At 38.1% G+C, this 20,455-nt stretch overlaps 2 protein-coding genes across 2 annotated transcripts in view; both read right to left on the bottom strand.

Annotated features, from left to right (window-relative positions):
• Positions 1-252: 252 nt before the first annotated feature.
• LOC310739046 (small ribosomal subunit protein RACK1-like) lies at positions 253-5,460 on the bottom strand. The gene is made up of 8 exons (XM_083564646.1): positions 5,233-5,460; positions 4,571-4,742; positions 3,614-3,761; positions 2,750-2,845; positions 2,502-2,612; positions 2,202-2,342; positions 551-661; positions 253-390 (listed from the first exon to the last, which is right to left on the bottom strand). Exons 1-8 carry the CDS (start codon positions 5,339-5,341, stop codon positions 325-327), a joined length of 954 nt encoding a protein of 317 aa, XP_083420772.1. The 5' UTR covers positions 5,342-5,460; the 3' UTR covers positions 253-324.
• A 3,329-nt stretch (positions 5,461-8,789) lies between these two features.
• col23a1b (collagen type XXIII alpha 1 chain b) overlaps positions 8,790-20,455 on the bottom strand; it is a 69,781-nt gene continuing 58,115 nt past the window's right edge. The window contains exons 12-30 of the mRNA XM_083565390.1: positions 17,012-17,038; positions 16,883-16,909; positions 15,608-15,661; positions 15,416-15,478; positions 15,269-15,304; positions 15,073-15,129; positions 14,917-14,961; positions 13,249-13,293; positions 13,031-13,120; positions 12,852-12,905; positions 12,626-12,682; positions 12,512-12,538; positions 12,330-12,398; positions 12,116-12,178; positions 11,997-12,023; positions 11,828-11,881; positions 11,645-11,731; positions 11,019-11,057; positions 8,790-10,930 (exon numbers count right to left, since the gene is read on the bottom strand). Coding sequence (XP_083421516.1) covers positions 10,928-10,930; positions 11,019-11,057; positions 11,645-11,731; positions 11,828-11,881; positions 11,997-12,023; positions 12,116-12,178; positions 12,330-12,398; positions 12,512-12,538; positions 12,626-12,682; positions 12,852-12,905; positions 13,031-13,120; positions 13,249-13,293; positions 14,917-14,961; positions 15,073-15,129; positions 15,269-15,304; positions 15,416-15,478; positions 15,608-15,661; positions 16,883-16,909; positions 17,012-17,038 — 924 coding nt within the window. The 3' untranslated portion in view covers positions 8,790-10,927. The remainder of the gene's footprint in view (positions 10,931-11,018; positions 11,058-11,644; positions 11,732-11,827; positions 11,882-11,996; positions 12,024-12,115; positions 12,179-12,329; positions 12,399-12,511; positions 12,539-12,625; positions 12,683-12,851; positions 12,906-13,030; positions 13,121-13,248; positions 13,294-14,916; positions 14,962-15,072; positions 15,130-15,268; positions 15,305-15,415; positions 15,479-15,607; positions 15,662-16,882; positions 16,910-17,011; positions 17,039-20,455) is intronic.

Genomic DNA, 20,455 nt, shown 5'->3' with positions numbered 1-20,455 from the left:
TGCCCACCTACCAGTTACATCCTCCTCAATGGAAAATATGAAGTTCGGGAAACCGTACGCAAGCAGGATGCATTTGTAACTTACTTCAGTTGTCACACAAACTGCACCCAGAATCTAAAAAATGACCCAAGTCACCAAAGACAGCTAGTGTGTGTAAGCAGTGAGATACAGACAAAATGACAGTTAACTTTAACCACATAAAATTACCAAGATAAAAAAAAACAAAAACAAAACACTAAAGATACCAAATGATCCGATTTTTATTACTTTATTTGTTTTTATCCAAGTTCCATTCTTAGCATTTTGTTCTTGGAATTAAGGTGTCTATCGGGTTCCAATGGTAACCTGCCACACTCTGATGAGGTTGTCAGTGTAGCCAGCAAACAGAGTCTGAGAAAGAACAAATATGAAACATTATGCTTAATACAGGTGCTTAAAAGCTCACCCGGCTGCTGCATATACATCATTTCACATCTGAAAGCTCATTGAAAAGACAAGCGTGCCTTTTCACACAAACATGGCAAACCTGAAGCAGTCTGCTCTCTCTTACCTGTCCATCCGCAGACCAGGCCAGGGAAGTGCACTGGGGCGGCTCGGCTTTGCTGTTGTTGCTGATCACCTCCTGCCTCAGCTCATCAACTATGATTTTACCCTCCAAATCCTAAAAAGAAAGAACACACACACACGCATCAGAAAGGAAGAGAGAAGCTTATGAACAATCGCAAGTAAAAAATCTGAGCTAATGAAAAATGTATAATGGGCTACTTTCAGAACACCAAATGTGTAAGAAAAAATTATGCAAGCAAACAGCAATCATAGCACTCTGTATATGTATCCTCAGATATTCTGATTGGTTTAAAGTTTATCAAAAAAGGAATATGGTTGTATATGTGCAATAACTGCATGATTTTTGAAAAAACATCAAAGGTAATAAAAACAAAAAAAAAAATCAGGAACAATTATGAAACCTTTTCTTCACTCTACTTTGATCTACAGTCAAAGTGTTTAAAGGCAAAAACTATTGAGCGCCGTGCGTTTACTGCTAAAGTTTTTTTCATGGTTGTTTTTTATTCAATTTAAGAAATGTCCAGCAGATCAAAAAAGTGGTGTCAAATCACAGTAAAGTGTTTACTTAAAAACAGTAATTATGCCTGCTGGTAACTACCAAAAAAAAAAAAAAAAGTTATTGCTCACTGAATCTATATCAAACACAGCTCCAGTTCCAGGCACCTATCAGTACTGAGAGGAAGTTCTTGTATAAGACATATTTCAAAGCTTATACTAATACTTTCTAGTATTAGACCCAGAAGTCAGGAAGTCGGTCATATATTTAAAGTCTTGGTTCCTACTCATTTAACTACTTGAAAAATTGCAACGGTGGCAAGGTCATTTCCATCTCCATTCTGTCCACACCTCATCTCTTAAGTTTCTGACATCTCAGGACCTTTTCCCCACCTTGTGTATCCTGGAGTTCTCCAGCTAAGCAGTGAAAAATGTTCTGTAGCATCAAAATGCAATTCAGCCCAAAGGATTATTTCTCAAGGCAAATCTGGATCATACGTGATTTATTTTAGGGTCTCTTACTTTTGCACTCTGGTCTATTGGAAGAGACTGTGGTCCACAGCTTCGCTATCTTAAGCGGCTTATTGGCTTGTTTTGCAGATAAATATAAACCAAAGAATGCTGCTGTAATACTATTCACAAGTGGAAGTGTAAAGCTTATTTACAGACCATTCTTCCTGACTCACTGTGTTTTCTCAATGGTATTGAACTTTTATTTGGGATTTATCCATTACGCAAGACTGATTAAATCTGCACATTCGAATTCATAAGATGTCTAGTCTACCTAAAAAGGGGTCTCCCCCATGTTTTTTTTATTGCTGTCTTGTCTTTGCATATGATTAAGAAGCCTGTTGATGTAACTCTGATTAAAGATGTTTAAAATAAAAACATGAGAAAACCACAAGCTCTTTTTCTCGAACATCCCAAATGAATATAAAGGCATGACATCCAGCACAGACTGTTTCAGTTCAAGTATATATGCACTAGTTTTAGAACCCTCATGTGATGCATCACCACACTGCACTACTGAAAGCACTAAGTATGAGAGTCAGTGCGAGGAATAACATTTCAGTGATTCAGTGCAAAGTCTATCAAACATTTTTACAATGTTAAAAGAAAATTAAGAAACGCAGCAATACCCAGATCTTGATGGAAGGGCCGGTGGCAGCGCAGAGCCAGTATCGGTTAGGGCTGAAGCAGAGAGCATTGATGGTGTCACCACCATCCAGAGTGTACAGGTGCTTCCCTTCATTCAGATCCCACAGCATGGCCTGCCCGTCCTGCACGACAGGAATGAGAGACACAATAACGATCAGCACAAATACACTATACACAAGAGCATATTTGTGTGAATTCATACTAATAATGAACCTGACTGCTTTCTTGCCAAATACTCAGAAGACATTCATTGCGTTACCACAAGACAGAGGTGGCATTACCTTTCCACCAGAAGCGCAGAGGGACCCATCAGGGGACACGGTGACCGTGTTTAGGAAACCAGTGTGTCCAATGTGGTTGGTCTTCAGCTTGCAGTTGGCCAAATTCCACACCTGAGGACCATTTAACACAAATTACAGCCTTTCCCAAAAATCTACTACGCCTACATAAACAGTCAATTAAGCAGCTTGAGCACAGTACAACAATCTGACATAAAAAATATATAAGTGGCCTATAAACCGGAGCTCACCTTAACCAGCTTGTCCCAGCCGCAGGACACAATGATGGGGTTGCTGCTGTTGGGTGAGAAGCGCACGCAGGACACCCACTCGGAGTGACCCTCATCCTGTAAACACACACACTTTATAAGCTCCAAACGTGTTCTCCAAAATACCACATCTTTAAATAACCAACTGGACGATGCAATAGTGTGAAATGCTGGTCAGAGTTTCTCACTGGTCGAGATGTTGGACTTCTGGATCAAAAGAATGAGTTCAAAACGAAGCACTTCTGGATAATGGGGTCGGCCAAATAATAAATGTACTCAAAGTTGATTGACTCATCTGCTGTTATTATCAGGGCTGAAACAATTCAAAGTAACTTGAGTAATTCTAATTAAAAAAAAAAAAAAAAAGGAGCTCTGTTTAGTTTAACTATACAAAAAGCACTGTGTTTCCCCACGGACCATTAGTATTGACGCACCACCCGCTAAACTTTTAACCACTCTGGACAGGCAACAAGACGCTGCAGAATGAAAAATGAAGGAACAAGGAGAAAAGAGCGAGGAGAAGATAATTATTAAAGAAATTTTATTTAGTAAAATTGATTTTTATATTTGAATTTATAGTTGCATTTTTATGTAATATGGCAATTAAAAGCACTTAATGGGTTTAGTTTCACAGATATTCTTGTGTGCAATTTCAGCAATAACTTTTTTTTCTTCTTAAAACATAAATGATTTTTTGTTCGAAAAGTCGTAAAAATAAAAAATTAAAATCCGCTCCATAAAATGTATGAAGAATGACAGGACTGCCATTCAAAGTCCAAAATAAAGATCTACAACTTTGGTCTAATTTGAAAGCCTCTACAGGTTGGAGACACGAGCAAGTCTCACCTGGATGGTGTATTTGCAGACACCCAGAGTGTTCCACAGCTTGATGGTCTTGTCCCGGGAGCCAGACACGATCTGGCGGTTATCGGCAGAGAAGGCAACACTCAGCACGTCCTTGGTGTGTCCAACAAAGCGACGGGTTGTGGTTCCACTGGAGAAGAAAGATACAGGAGTTTATACATACTTGCCAGCACAGTAAAAAAAATAAAAAAATAAAATAATAATAATAATATTATATATATATATATATATTCTTCTCATATCTAAGTAATGCTGGACCACAGACATTTAAGTGTCTTGCTCAAAGGCCCAAAGAGTGGCTGCTTGGCAATACTAGGGCTCCGACCTTCTGATCAGTAACCCAGAGCCTTAACCACTAACCAGTCTGGAGACACGTCCTAGTTCACTAACTGATCAAAGTGTAAATGCCAGCATCGGTTCAAAAGTTCAAGCAACTTTAAAGTTTAAACGTACATTAAATGCAAATGGGGTAACAAACAAAAACAGCCTCACACTATTGTAGAATCGATTCCCCCCCACTCTCAAAACCATGTGAAAGTGGTCTTACACACTATGTTCTGATGAAAATTTGAAATGGCTTGAAGATGTAAATACTCTTGGTTATAATCTTTAAAAAAAAAATCCAAATTTTTTTGAGCAACACTTTGGGCTAAATAACTAGCACTTTATTGAGGGAGGTATTTTAATGGTTACGGTTCTGGAGTATTGATCAGAAGGTTGGAAGTGTAAGCCACAGTATTGCCAAGCTGCCACTTTCGGGCCCTTGAGCAAGGCCCTTAACGCGCTGTATCACGGTTCCGGACCTCTGCTTCCTAACATCAGTGGGAAACGCAAAGACAGAATCTCACTCTGCTGTAACATATACGTGAAAGGGTTCTCATTCTTTCTTTAAGTCAGCCATGATTGAAAGCTGTCAGATGTTTCCTGTCTTAGACTCACGTGGTGAGATCCCAGAGACGAAGAGTGCTGTCCCACGACCCGGACAGAGCAAACTGTCCGTCCGAGGAGATGACCACATCGCTGACGAAGTGCGAGTGTCCACGCAGAGCACGCTGGGGCACGCCATAGTTGGTCTCGTCACGGGTCAGCTTCCACATGATGATGGACTTATCTGCAGGTGAGAAAAGCGAGAAGAAGCAGCTGGTGTTAGTTGAGTGTCTTCTTATAATTCTGGAATCCGTGTTAAATATTCAAGTGCTGAATAAACCCGAATGGATGTGACAGGTTTGGGGATTGAAATGGTAACAATAATGATGGTCTCTAACATATAATACATTTTAAATGATCACAAAGATGGAAATGCATTTTTTTGGTCTGAAATCGTTAACATTAAACCCAATAGAGTGCTCAATATAATAATAAGAGAATGAAGAGAGCTTGATAGCAGTTTTTATACAACCCTTCTTGCTTATACAAATAAAACACACAAATTGTATTTTAGCAATAATAAACTGAATTAAATAAACATTTATAGGTCCTAAGGTTTGCTTTTCTTTAGTATTTTGTGTAATTTATTACTCAGAGCACTGACACACAGAGCACCGAGGCGTGCCACATAGACCAGCCGGCTCTCAGAGCACAGTAATGGCGCAGGCCCTCACCTCGGGACGCGGACAGAATCATGTCAGGAAACTGAGGAGTTGTGGCGATTTGGGTCACCCAACCGCTGTGGCCCTTCAGGGTCCCTCTCAAAGTCATCTGCTCGGTCATTTTGGCAAACCTGTATCGCGCCTTTCAGGGTCGATGGCTTTAGATTGAGTCGGAGGGCTCAACTAGCCAAACTCCTCAGTCTTTTTAGGCACAGGAAAAGGACCGTGAAACACCCGGAAGCAAATCTTTTGCGCGCGGCGTCGATCCGAGGCATTATGGGAAATGTAGTATTTCGGAGTACTAGTAGGAAGCCATTACTGTGTGCATAAACGCACTCACATGGACTACTTTATTTTATAAATATTATCTACATTTCTGTTTTTTTTTAACTATTCCTATTTAGTAAACGTACATTATCATATTTATTTATCGTATTTATCTTATTTTGAACACAGGTTAATATTGTGCTAAGATTGTTGAAGCTAAAATATTTCTACTTTGAATACAGTGACTTAATTTCTTTGAAAAAAAAACAATGTTAATAATAATAAATAAAATATGACATTATAAAATAATAAATACCACACACACACACACACACACACACACATATATATATATATATATATATATATATATATATATATATATATATATATATATATATATGTATATATATATATATATATATATATATATATATATATATATATATATATAAATATATACTCGCTGAAAGTACCCGTGCTTCGCTACAGGAGGCAGAACGCTAAGCAATATGGCAATAAGCAGTAAGCACTGAGCAGGACTGGATGATCAGAGATCAGAATGTAACGTCAACAAATAACGTACTACCCCTTTGTAGTACCGATACAGGGCAAACTACTTTGAAAATAATTTTTATTGTGCATCTAACATCTAATAAGAAACAATGTAATAAGTTTAATGAGGATCCGTACTGTTATTTCGAAGAGTTTACAATGCGTGAGAAATCGCCCAGGAGGAAGGTATGTTCCAAATTTCATTGCAATCCGTGCAGTGGTTTTTGAGATTTCGTGATGAGTGAATGAGTCAGTCAGTGGTATTTGAGCTTTATATATATCGTGAGTTAGCCGCGATCCAGGGTGAATTTTTCAAAACCCTTTTTTAGTGAGCACCTAAGACCCAAGAGGAAGGTATGTTCCAAATTTCATTGCAATCCGTTCAGTGGTTTTTGAGATTTCGTGATGAGTGTGTAAGTCAGTCAGTGGTATTTGAGCTTTATATATATATATATATATATATATATATATATATATATATATATATATATATATATATATATATATATATATAGATAGATATGGACACACCTTAATTAATGCTCAAGACATAAAAAAGAACACAAATGTAATTATGTAGTAAACAAAAAAAGTGTGAAACACCACCTTTAATAACAGCTTATCCAACTCATAACATTCTCTCATCAGATTCACGAGACAGTCAACTGAAATGATTATAATAAATACATTCACAGATTTGTCCTATCAAGAGTTCATTTGTGATATTTCTTGCCATCCTAATGTGCTTTAGACGATCGGTTGTCTTGTGCAAAGGAAAATGTGAGGAAGGAATCAATAGTATTAGAAGTGATACTACAACAAATCCGTATTATGGCATGAAACACTCAGTTAAGAAAAAAAAAAACATCATCAGTTGAAAAAAATGAAGGTTTGTCAATCAGAAAAGTCTCAAGAACTTCAGCTGAACTGTGCTGAACAGTGACATTTAAATGCAGAACTGTTCATTTGCTGTACTGTGGACTGTAATTAATATAATCAGTCTTCTACAATGGCTAAGGACTGCAGTTGGAATGAATTGAGTGTCTCACTGAACACTGAACAGTAAACTTCAACAATGATGGAACTGTAATGACTAAACATTTGGTGCTACTCAGATGAAAATGTGTTCCCTTTTCAGTCTGGTTCCTCTCAGGGTTTCTTCCACATGCCATCTCAGGAAGATTTTCCTAAACTTATATCATTCTAATTGTATAAGCTATTTCTCTCTGTAAATAGCTTCGGGACAGTGTCCATGTTACAATTGTAATACAAACAACACGTAATTAAATTAAATTAAAATTACTGGGGTATATTAAATAATATTAATCCTGGGGACCTCTGGCTGTACCTCAGGGCTGTATATTGGGTACTGAAGACCACTGCGATGAGATTGAGCTGTTTAATCTACGTAGCTCATCAAGCATTTACAAATTTGCCCTAGAAACTGCATAAATTTTTTTGTGTATCATAATTTTTGTAACTTCAGACTAGTGTTTTGGGAATATTCCTATAAAGAAATTCTACAAAAACTCGCTTTTTTAGGTTTTATATTTGCATACAAAGTAAGGTCCAGGTACAGGCCAATTATAGAACCGATCCCCATCTGCTGTAGATAATAGAGTACATTCGGCGCCCCCTAGCGGCTGACGAATGACAACGCTGAGCCTCCTGTTATTAAACGGCGGCAGATTCAAGTTAAATATTTATTTTGTTTATATTATTACGTGAAATATATTTATTTATTTATTCATGTAAAAAATGCAATCGTATCGTGGGTATAAAAAGCTGAATTATGCAAAAGAAAAAAGCATAAATGTGTTTCCGCCCGGTTTCGAACCGGGGACCTTTCGCGTGTGAGGCGAACGTGATAACCACTACACTACGGAAACCTGACACAAGTGGTTGGTATACTGGCTCATAACATAATAATGATTCAGGGTTTGGGGTTAAATTTTAATTATTTTTTTTATTATATTTTTTTTATAAATCATACGTTTTCATGCATAAATCATCTGAAAAACATTTACAATAATGTTTCTTAAATAATGTTTTATTTTACAATTAATATCACTTAAACCTAATTTAGTTTCACACCTTACTATATTCCCCCTGCACAAACATGCACCATTATAATGTGAATAGCCTGATTAAGTCATTTTATATGATGGATATAGTGGTACTTAAGGTACTTAATGCAGTGATTTTACAACAAAAAAACGTATAACTTCCAAAAACAACACTTGAATCAACAAGTCTGTGGTCAAGGGATGGAAAAATAAAGTGTATTCAGAATGCACCATTCAGCTATAAAATCATTATTGATTTCTTTTGTCTGAAGAGTTCCATGTTAATTGTATAAAAAAAACAGGGAATACTGAACCAACATGGCTACTTTTCCACACTTCAGCACCATGTAACTCCGTCTGCACTGTGACTGTCTGGACTAATTGGACCTGACTTTACCATACAACAAAACAATGACCCGAAGCGTACGTTGAAGCTCTGTAAGTGTTATTTAGAGAGCAAACAGTCAGCCGGAGTGTTATCTACCATAGAATGGTCTGCCCAGGTAACGCATCTAAATCCTATTGAACTGCTCTGGGATGAACTGGTTTACAAAGTCAGAAAGAAATCCCCAGCCAGTAAAGAACCTATTTGACAAGTTTTACAAAAGACATGGCAAAGTATTTCAACTGAATGTTTGGAGAAACTAAACAACAACACTTGAATCAACAAGAAGCCTGTGGTCAGAGGTTAAAAAATAAACAGTTTAATAAAAATGTACAAATCAGCTATAAATTTATTATTAATTTCTTTAGAGTTTCCATGTTAATTGTACCAAAAGATAAGTAGACTGTCGGTTTGGCTGTTAAAAGGCATATAAAACAACCCCATCATACAATAATGGAATCAAATTAATTAAAGTTATACTATTCGAGCCCTTGGAGCTCTTGTGACCAAACTACACAATCAAAACATATTTGTCCAGCTAAAAAATACATCCATCAATATAAAACACAAATCAGATCAAACTGATACAAAACACAGCTGTAAAATATGTAAAACAATATAACACAGCATGCTATTAACACTCCTACTGCATGACACAAATGTACAAATGTACAGGGCCTGTCAAAAGTTTGGAAACATTGTGTCGTTTATGGTTTTTGAGACACATGCATGTGCCTAGGTAACCAAGTTAAAAGTAAAAATATGGAAAGACTTTGACAGTAAATTTATTGAAGATAGTTCTGTAGACTCTGTAGGCTCTAACAGAAGAACTGGTGTAAGATGGAGAACAGGAGAGGATGTTAGCAGAAGAGGTTACCAGACTGCCTTACTCACACAGTCAAAGAATGAATGTTGAAGCTTAATGTTTTGGGGTTGATTTGGAGCAGGGAAGGTTGGAGACTTATTCTGGAAAGTAAAAGGAATCCTGAACCAACATGGCTGCCATTCCATACTTCAACCATGGAAATCCGTCTGGACTACAGCTCATTGTAACCGACTTCACCATACCAAAAGGCACTGAGATGAAGTGTGCATCTAAGCTCAGTAAACGGTATTTAGAGAGCAAACAGTCATCTATAGTGTTATCTATCATGGAATGACCTGCCCAGTCACTGCAACTAAATGCTATTGAATTGCTCTGAGATTAACTGGATCGCAAGGTCAAAATAATATCTCCAACTAGTGAAGAACACCTTTAGCAAATTTTACATGAGGAACAGAGTCAAAGAGTTTCAGCTGAATGACTGGAAAAACAAACTATCCAGGTGCCAAGAGTGTAAAAAGCTGTTATTCATATTACAAAATTATTTTTAAATGAAAATAAAGTTGAACAAATGTACATTTCTAAATTTGTTTGGTTGAATAAAATCTTCATTCATGTTAAATTACCTAGTTTGTTGCATATAAACAAAAGAAACATGCATGTATCTCTTAAAAACTTTGAAGACTAGATGTTCTCACACTTTTGACAGGCACTGTATTAAAGAAATGTTGAGAGGAATACACAAAACAAATCGTTGTATTTCATAAGGACAACCGTATTAAAAATGAAGGGGAATAACTATACATATTATTTACACAGAATAAAAAATAAAAAAAAACAGTGATTAAAAAGTTTAAATTCTTATGAGCTCAAAATCTCATTTACTTCCTGTCCTCTTGTAGTGCAAACTTTAATATTATAATGGTTTCATTTCCAGATTTTTATTTAGCTGTAAAAAAAACAAAAACAGACCGGTTTCTTTTGACATGAGTACTTCTTCATCTGGAGTTTTTTTCCATGCAATAATTAAAATCCCATGCAGTTGCATTTTTGAGTTGTCTCATCTACAATCACAGCGATGACTCTCTCAGGGTAGTACAGTTTTCACAATTACACACCATGAAATTCTTTGCTGCTGATAAATTTTATCCTTTAAAAAAAAAAGTAAAAATGTACAAACTGAGTGTTTTAGCAAAACAAGGACTGCTTAAAACAGTTCAGTTCAGAATCATGTTTCATGCTGCACAGTCTGTTAGACGGATTTGGTTTTTTTGCTGGTTACGGTTGTTATATCCAAATGCTGGTGGTTTTTCTGAAGTCTAGACCAGCATCAAAGTTCTCCCTCAGACCTTAAGTCCATGTGCAATCCACAGTTGATCTCAAAGCAACCTTTTCTGCTTTAGTCCTCCAAATTAGTCGTTCATTGCTGAAAAAGCAGCAATATAAAAAAAAACAATATAGTCCACATGGAGCTTAAAGTATCTTTTGTAATCAACTCTCAGTATATAACATAGAACATACAAAAATTTAAGAGGAAAAAAGTAAAAAAAATGTTAGTTCAAATATATATATATATCCGTATTTACAGATTCCAAAGCTTCTGGTTCGTTATCACTGCAAGAGAGCAAGACAACAAAGTTTAATTCAGTATTCAGGAAACAAAACACCACATTTAAAAATGTTCAAATGGTAAAACACAAACCTTATGCCAGCATCCTGCAATTGGTAGTCCATCCCGGTCCTTTAAATAAAAAAAGGACAGTAAATGACTTAAAACTATAGACCATCTTAGAACTAGTTTGTATGCCCACTATTCCTTTGAAATATACTTTGAACAGGAAGGACGCTATTAAATTAAAACAATTTTTTACATTTGACCTTGGTGACTTGGTGATCAATTACAAAATCATATAAATTCTCAAAACCATATACTTTCTACAAACATTCATCCCTACCCTCGCAAGAATCTTAGACCCTCTCTGCCCATCTTTACTTCTGAGAGACTCTGCATCTCTAAGATACAATACACCTGTTGTGTAATTAGTTGCAAAATATTTCTCCAACTGTTAAATTTTAATAACACTTACTTTTCCGGACTTGTGTTGCCCCGTCCCAACTTTTTTGAGACGTGTTACAACCATCAAATAAAAAATTTAAATTCGTACATTTCCTATTGTGAATAAAATATGCATTTTGCAAATCATTGCATCCTGTTTTTATTTATTTTTTTCAGTGTCCCAACTTATTTTGGAATTAGGATTGTATATAATACTACCAAATAAACATATTAATTACATTCCACAGTGCAGAATAAGGTGAATGACATACCACAGGACAAGGCTGATCCAGCCCTGGAGGCCCCTGCTCTCCTTTCTCTCCTTTTAGACCCCTTTTCCCCAATGAGCCTCTTTCACCCTGAAATAGATAGAAAGAAGCATTATATAATTATATTAAATATTCACCCACCCCACATGAACTACAAAAATGTCTAAGGAGTGTCTATTTTTCAACCTTTTCTCCTCTTTCGCCTCTGTCACCCTTCTCTCCTCGGAAACCTGGGAAACCCTGTATGGAAAGAGATGAAGTCGGTAAGAGTTTATATAATGCTATATGATAATATAAAAACTATATAATATTATATGTATAAAATTCTATATGATTGTGTCCAAAGTCTACTCACATCTAATCCAGGCTCTCCTTGTTTTCCCTGTTTGAACAGAAAGCAGTGAAAATGATGTTTTCCAAATCTAATACCCAAATTAAATTCAAGTTATCATGTCTTTTTTTGAAGGCACTGACCTTTTCACCTTTTGCTCCTGGAAGACCCACCAAGCCATCAGATCCAGGATAACCCTGAAGACCCTGAACATATTGAAGGAGAACCATATCAGACTTACAGTGCACACTAGATCATATACAAATTTGTCCTTTTGCATGGCTACTATCATGAACAGTTATTTAGCATTCATGATGTGACATTATAAACCACTATGAGGTGAAAACCATGGTTTACCCGTAGCCCATGTGGACCTTTCTCTCCAACGTCCCCCTTTTCTCCTTTTGTTGCCTCCCCTTGCTCTCCCTAAATTAAAATACATGCACATATGTACATATATCCTGCGATTAGTCCAAAATGAACAGAAAACTGTCATTGTAAATGATTTTTCTCATTTCAAACTGCTATTACAAGTGTACCTTTTGGCCAGGTATTCCATGAAGTCCCTAAGAATAAATGATGTAAAATGAGGGTGTTATTAGATTTGTATATGGAGCCCTAAACAATGGTTGCATTTTTTTAAATGTTTTTACCATGATTCCTTGAGGGCCAGGTGGTCCTGGAGGACCTGGCAATGGAATAATTTGAGCCTAAAAAGAGATTTTTTTTATTACATTATTAGAATTTTTTTTGCATTTATCAAGTGAATATATTAACTAAGGTGCAGGATTTCTGGTTTTATTAAAACCAATGTAGCAAAAAAAAAAAAAAAAAAAAAAAAAAAAAAAAAAAAGAGAATACATATAAAGATATTCGCACCATATTGTCTTCAATTCTGGAGTCTCCTTTGTCTCCTTTCTGCCCATCAGCTCCCTGAAATGAACACATACATTTAAATCAATACTCTTCCTTGTAGATGAAAACACTTTTTTTAAACAACGCCACATTTACTTTGAATCATTAGTCAATTTATATTATATACTTTGCCCCACACTCACCGCTGGCCCAGGCTGACCTATATCTCCTTTCTCTCCCTTTTCTCCTGACACTCCAGGTTCTCCTTTATCTCCTCTTTCCCCCTTTTCACCCTGTGAGAAGAGAGGTGGATCACCAGGTCAGAAAGTCGATAAAAAAAAATCACAATGTTTAGCTTGTTTATCCATACACTACAGAAAAGATATCATACAATACATAGTATATATATAATTTACTTTACCTGTTTGCCTTCAGTGCCAGCAATCCCAGGAGACCCCATCTCTCCCTGTTAATACATCACATCTCACTGATTAAACAAAAACAATCCTTGTACAAATGTCATGTAAATGACTGAAGTAAATACATTGCTCCTGAGTCATGTTTGAGGCTGTGACAGTATCCTGTTGTCTGAATCAATGATATATACATTGTGGGACATACGGTATACACATTGGTGCAAGCATGTTAAAACAAATTATAAAATAAAATAGAATTTATGATAGGACTTTATGTTGGTATGAAGGCTAAGCTTAATCCTTATTAAAAAGTCCATTAAAAAAGCATCCCCTTCCCATACATTTATTTATCTATTGAATTTTTTGACTAATTAACATATTTGGACGGCTTCTAAATGTGTAATGACATCCCTAATGATAATACAATTTCGGTACGGTTTGGGGCAAGAAACGCAAAATATAAAATTGCTTTTTTTTTTTTATTAACACAGTTTATTATTAACATTTGTGATAATCCACATTTCAACTGTTTGCATTCTTAAAACATTTTTAAATATAATGCCTGCCTGGTTAAATAATAATAATATTGAATTAAATAAAATAAAAAATAAAATAAATCAAATTAAGACAATACACTTTTTTATTATGGCACAAATTAAATTGATTAAATACAATTAAATTGATGGAAATTTTGAATTAAATAGTTTACATTTGTTGGACCCCATTTGGGTAATGCAGATGTGTATGTAAGTGTGTGTGTGTGTGTGTGTGTGTGTGTGTTTTACATTTAGTATTATATTTTCCAAATATGTTTTACTGTTCTACCTATTTTAAGATACTTTAAAAAATATCTTCATTCCTTCCATCCTTCATTCATTTGCTCCCTTGTAATGTAGAATTGTTCGGATTTTCTCCTTTTAAGAGAAAAAACTGTAAAGAATCCATAGCGCTAGCGTTAGCCGCTAACCACTTCCTGATTAATGGCTAAGGTTAGCGCTATGGATTCTTTAGCGCAGTCATGCATGCGATTCTTTAGTGTTTCTTTTCTTTCCTTGCATTGTTGTGTATGTTTTCAAGTTCAATAATAATAATAAAAAATGTGCTCAAAGTGCGAGGCGAAGACTAAACAAACTTGCGGTCCGCAGCTTAACACGTTCCTGAGGGAACATGGATTGTAACTATGTTCTGCACGTAAAAGAGATTGCATTTGGTGCACGTGTGTACCGAACTAAAAGCCCTGTACCGAAAAATGTCAGTACGAATACGTGTACCGTTACACGCCTACTTTGCTTGCATGTAACCAATGTTGCGATTTACCCCACTTTTTACGTGGCAACCAGTATATAGGTGGGCAACCTAATGGATTGTCTAATTTTGCTTAGACCAGGGACTGCTTCTGCTTGCAGTGTATGAAAGGAGTGATATTCAGTGGGACTGAGCCATAAAGTAAGATCTGGGGGAGTGGTAGCTCAGTGCATAAGGTTCTGGGTTACTGATCAGAAGGTTGAGGGGTCCTTGAGCCCTTGAGCAAGGCCCCTAACTATCTCTGTTTCAGGTGTGCTGTATCATTGCTGACCCTGTGCTCTGACTTCAGCTACCTAACATCGCTGGTATATTTAAAGAAAGAATTTCTCTTACTATTCTATTCTCTTACTTTTTAATATTATTCTTACCTTTACTCCTTGCCCCCCTGGAGGTCCTGGTGGACCCGGTGGACCCTGTAGTGTAAAGTTTGTAATAGAAGTTAAGTCTGAAACTATCTGATGTTATGTAACAGTCCTGCAATGAATATGTCAGTAGATTTTTATAATGGACTGAAAAATACCCACCGGCAAAATATGTAACCTTTTAGACAGATCAATGTTTTCAGAGACTCCTGGAGGACCCTTCTCCCCAGCAAAGTAATCAGGATAAGGAAGGTCAAGAAATGAAGACAAGGAAGTTAATATACAGAATATAAATATTACTAATAATATTATATTATTGTTTTTCAATTTCATCACATTCTTGGATTTGGGACATTACCTGGAGTCCTGGTGATCCAGTATCTCCTTTCTCTCCCTGTAAAGGTAAGTGTGCAGCTGAGTTTGTTAATTAATACTAATGTGCATCATGGAGTAAATACTATCTGATTTAGTTCATATGCTCGGTGATACTGTGCATTAGCTGTACCTGCATGCCTGGTGGTCCATCCATGCCTCTTTTCCCTTCAACACCTGGCTCACCTTGTTCTCCCTGCAGAACAACAATGAAATAAAAAAAAGAAATGCTTGAGAAACGTCTTAAAATACAAAACACATGCTGTGAATAGTACTGAGGTTAATTGTTTTAGGAATTCATTCAAGAGAAGGTTTAACAACTTACCTTTAGCCCTGAAGGACCCTGAAGTCCAGTCATTCCAGGCTCTCCAACATCACCCTGGATGAGATTGAACAACAGAGCCAGTGTCATGACATTGAAACAGACCCAAAAGCAGATTAGTAAAAAGTACCTTAAAATCCTACTTGAGTAAAAGTATAGGTACCGTACAGTAACACTTACTCTAGGGTAATGGTTAGGGTTAGAAGTAAAAAATCATCTAATATTTCTTTCTTTCTTTCTTTCTTTCTTTCTTTCTTTCAGCTTCTCCCGTTAGGTGTCGCCACAGCAGATCTTTCGCATGTTTGATTTGGCACATGTTTTTAAGCTGGATGCCCTTCCTAACGCAACCCTCCCTATTTATCCGGGCTTGGGACCAGCACTAAGAGTGGCTGGGGTTGGTTCCCTGACCGGGGATTGAACCCAGGCCGCAGCTGTGAATGCGCCGCATCCTAACCACTAGACCACCAAAATCATCTAATATGACTTGAGTAAAAGTCTTATAGAATCTGATTTGATCACTACTTAAGTATTGATTCATATTGAATGTAGGCGCAAAGAAGCACTAGTCCTCAACACCAAGACACATGTAAGTGAAAAAAGCCAAAAACAATTTGTGAGGTTTTATTTCCTAAAATACAAATCAAATTGTACACATCAACACTGCATTAACCATCAACACAACACCCTCTTAACATGCCAGAATAAAACAAAGATCAAACAAGTCTGTCAAAAAAGACGAAGCAGTAAATAAATCTTTCCAAAAGGCATGTTCATGACAGTACCATGTCACAAAAAGAACATTTGTATTTAATGGACAAATACAATTAAAGTAAATCATTTCAGATAAAGTAAAACCAAATATTCAGAGCTGACTGTGATTTGATGCAGTTCTCAGTCTCAGAGAGGGCCATACATTTTATACAACTTAAACTTATAGTTTGGTTCTTAAAGTTTTAGGAATCTCTTTAGAATCTCCTAAATCTCTTTTTAATGAGGCCAGCAGTTTTAAAAAGTTGCTCATAGGCAGCAGATGAAGGTTGGGAAGTTTTGAGCCCTAATGACATCTCCAACAGAGGTGCAAAGGTATAGTGGAATATATATTACAAATATTGAATGATGTATTTTAATAAGAGAGTAAAAGTTTCTTATATCTTTGGTACTCAGCAAAACTAGAAGGTGACCAAAAATTACATAAGCACATTAACGAAGTACATTCACCCAAATACTTTACACCACTGCCAACGAGAATAAATAAACCAATAACAATGAAGGACTTACCTTTATACCAGGTAGCCCTCTTGGACCCTTTTAAGGAGAGTAGCACAAAGATAGTCAAAAGAAAATTTAATCAAACATTTTGATGCTGTATACTTAATGCACATTTGATGCAACACCTAAAATACCAACCTCATTCCCATCTTTGCCAGGAAGACCCTGTTAGAAAGAAGATCTATATTTAGTAAATTAATTCATTTAAGGGTAAAAACCCAGCCATTAGGGGGGCACAAGCCAGTGCACTCTTAGTGCCGGTCCCAAGCCCGGGTAAATGGGGAGGGTTGCGTTAGGAAGGGCATCCAGCGTAAAACATGTGCCAAATCAAATATGCGGATCACAAATGAGAATTTCATACCGGATCGGTCGAGGCCCGGGTTAACAACGACCGCCACAGGTATCGCTAGCCGACAGGGTACCGGTGGAAATTGGGCTACTGTTGGCCGAAGGAGGAGAAGGAGAGGAGGAAGATGTCTACAGAGACGGCAGGGAAAGGAGCAGTGTAGGAGAGTAGAGGTTCGGGTTGGTACTTTAAATGTTGGTACTATGACGGGTAAAGGGAGAGAGATAGCTGATATGATGGAGAGGAGAAAGGTAGATATGCTGTGTGTTCAGGAGACCAAGTGGAAAGGGAGTAAGGCCAGGAACATTGGAGGTGGGTTTAAACTGTTTTATCATGGTGTGGATGGAAAGAGAAATGGTGTGGGGGTGATTCTGAAGGAAGAGTACTGTAAGAGTGTAGTGGAGGTGAAGAGAGTTTCTGATAGGGTGATGATCGTGAAGGTGGAGGTTGAAGGGATGATAATAAATGTCATCAGTGCCTATGCTCCACAAGTTGGCTGTGAGATGGAGGAGAAGGAAAGATTCTGGAGTGAATTAGATGAAGTGGTAGATGGTGTACCTAGGAAAGAACGATTGGTGATTGGGGCAGACTTTAATGGGCATGTAGGTGAAGGGAACAGAGGTGATGAGGAGGTGATGAGTAGGTATGGTTTTAAGGAGAGGAATGTGGAAGGGCAGATGGTGGTAGATTTTGCTAAAAGGATGGAAATGGCAGTGGTGAACACGTATTTTAAGAAGAAGGAGGATCATAGGGTGACGTATAAGAGTGGAGGAAGGTGCACACAGGTGGATTATGTTCTGTGTAGGAGATGCAACCTGAAGGAGATTGGAGACTGTAAGGTGTTGGCGGGGGACAGTGTAGCTAGACAGCATCGGATGGTGGTCTGTAGGATGGTTTTGGAGGCGAAGAAGAAGAGGAGGAAAGTAAGGATTGAAAGAAGAATAAGATGGTGGAAACTGAAGGAGGAAGAGTGTAGTGTGAGGTTCAGGGAAGAGGTCAGACAGGGGCTTGGTGGTGGTGAAGAGGTGCCGGATGATTGGGCAACTACTGCAGGAGTGATGAGGGAGGCAGCTAGAAAAGTACTTGGTGTGACATCTGGAAATAGAAAGCAAGACAAGGAGACGTGGTGGTGGAATGAGGAAGTGCAGGAGAGCATTAGGGGAAAGAGGTTGGCAAAACAGAAGTGGGATCGACAGAGTGATGAGAAAAGTAGGCAGGAGTACAAGGAGATGCGCAGCAGGTAAAAAGGGATGTGGCAAAAGCCAAGGAAAAGGCATATGAGGAGCTGTATAAGAGGTTGGACACTAAGGAAGGAGAAAAGGATTTATACCGATTGGCCAGGCAGAGGGACCGAGCTGGGAAGGATGTACTGCAAGTTAGAGCAATAAAGGATGGAGAGGGAAATGTGTTGACTAATGAGGAGAGTGTGTTGAGAAGATGGAGGGAGTATTTTGAGCAGCTGATGAATGAGGAAAATCAGAGAGAGAGAGAAGGTTGGAGGATGTGGAGTTGGTGAAGCAGGATGTAGATAGGATTAGTAAGGAGGAAGTGAGAGCAGCGATTAAGAGGATGAAGAATGGAAAGTCGGTTGGACCAGATGACATACCGGTAGAAGCGTGGAGATGTTTAGGAGAGATGGCAGTGGAGTTTTTAACCAGATTGTTTAACAGGATTCTGGAAGGGGAGAGGATGCCTGAGGAATGGAGAAGGAGTGTGCTGGTACCGATCTTTAAGCATAAGGGAGATGTGCAGACCTGCAGTAACTACAGGTGAATTAAGTTGATCAGTCACACCATGAAGTTATGGGAAAGAGTAGTGGAAGCCAGGCTGAGAGAAGAGGTGACCATCTGTGAGCAACAGTATGGTTTCATGCCAAGGAAGAGCACCACAGATGCCTTATTTGCTTTGAGGATGTTGATGGAGAAGTATAGAGAAGGACAGAAGGAGCTGCATTGTGTATTTGTGAATTTAGAGAAAGCGTACGACAGGGTGCCGAGAGAGGAGTTGTGGTATTGTATGAGGAAGTCAGGTGTGTCAGAGAAGTATGTGAGGGTGGTGCAGGACATGTATGAGGACAGTGTGACGGCAGTGAAGTGTGCAGTAGGTACGACAGACTGGTTCAGGGTGAAGGTTGGACTGCATCACCTGAGCCCTTTCCTGTTTGCAGTGGTGATGGACAGGTTGACGGACGAGGTCAGACAGGAGTCTCCCTGGACTATGATGTTTGCAGATGATATTGTGATTTGTGGTGAGAGTAGAGAGCAGGTTGAGAAGAGCCTGGAGAGGTGGAGATATGCGCTTGAGAGAAGGAAAATGAAAGTCAGTAGGAGTAAGACAGAGTACATGTGTGTAAATGAGAGGGAGGGCAGTGGAGTGATGCGGTTGCAGGGAGAAGAGGTGGAGAAGGTGGAGGAGTTCAGGTACCTGGGGTCAACAGTGCAAAGTAATGGAGAGTGTGTTAGAGAAGTAAAGAAAAGAGTGCAGGCAGGGTGGAGTGGGTGGAGAAGAGTGACAGGAGTGATTGATGATAGAAGAGTATCTGTAAGAATGAAAGGGAAAGTTTATAGGACTGTGGTGAGACCTGCGATGTTGTATGGATTAGAGACAGTGGCATTGAGTAAAAGACAGAAGGTGGAGCTGGAGGTAGCAGAGCTGAAAATGTTAAGGTTTTCGTTGGGAGTGACGAGGATGGACAAGATTAGAAATGAGTTTATTAGAGGGACAGCACATGTAGGATGTTTTGGTGACAAGGTGAGGGAGGCGAGATTGAGATGGTTTGGACATGTGCAGAGAAGGGACATGAATTATATTGGTAGAAAAATGCTGAAGATGGAGCCACCGGGAGGAGGAAAAGAGGAAGGCCAAGGAGGAGGTTCATGGATGTGGTGAGGGAAGAAATGCAGGTAGTTGGTGTGAAAGAGGCAGATGTAGAGGACAGGGTGGTATGGAGACGGATGATCCGCTGTGGCGACCCCTAATGGGAGCAGCCGAAAGAAGAAGAAGAAGAAGAATTCATTTAAGGTTAAAGGTGTGGTAATTAAGACTATCCACTAGATGTCTCACTTTAACAAGCACCCTGAGCCTAAGCTGTAGCAGCGTATACACTTCATGCAACTCATGACCACAGTTTAAGACCACAGATCAAAGGACCATTTAGGTCTGTGTTGAGCCGTGTGCAGAGAAAACTGTTTGTTCTGTCTGTAAACAATTTAGAGATATTTAGGCTATAATGGGAA

This window comes from Silurus aristotelis (genome assembly GCF_946808225.1).
Source record: "Silurus aristotelis genome assembly, chromosome: 16".
Lineage (NCBI taxonomy): Eukaryota > Metazoa > Chordata > Actinopteri > Siluriformes > Siluridae > Silurus > Silurus aristotelis.
This window is presented reverse-complemented; position numbering and strand designations above follow the sequence as displayed.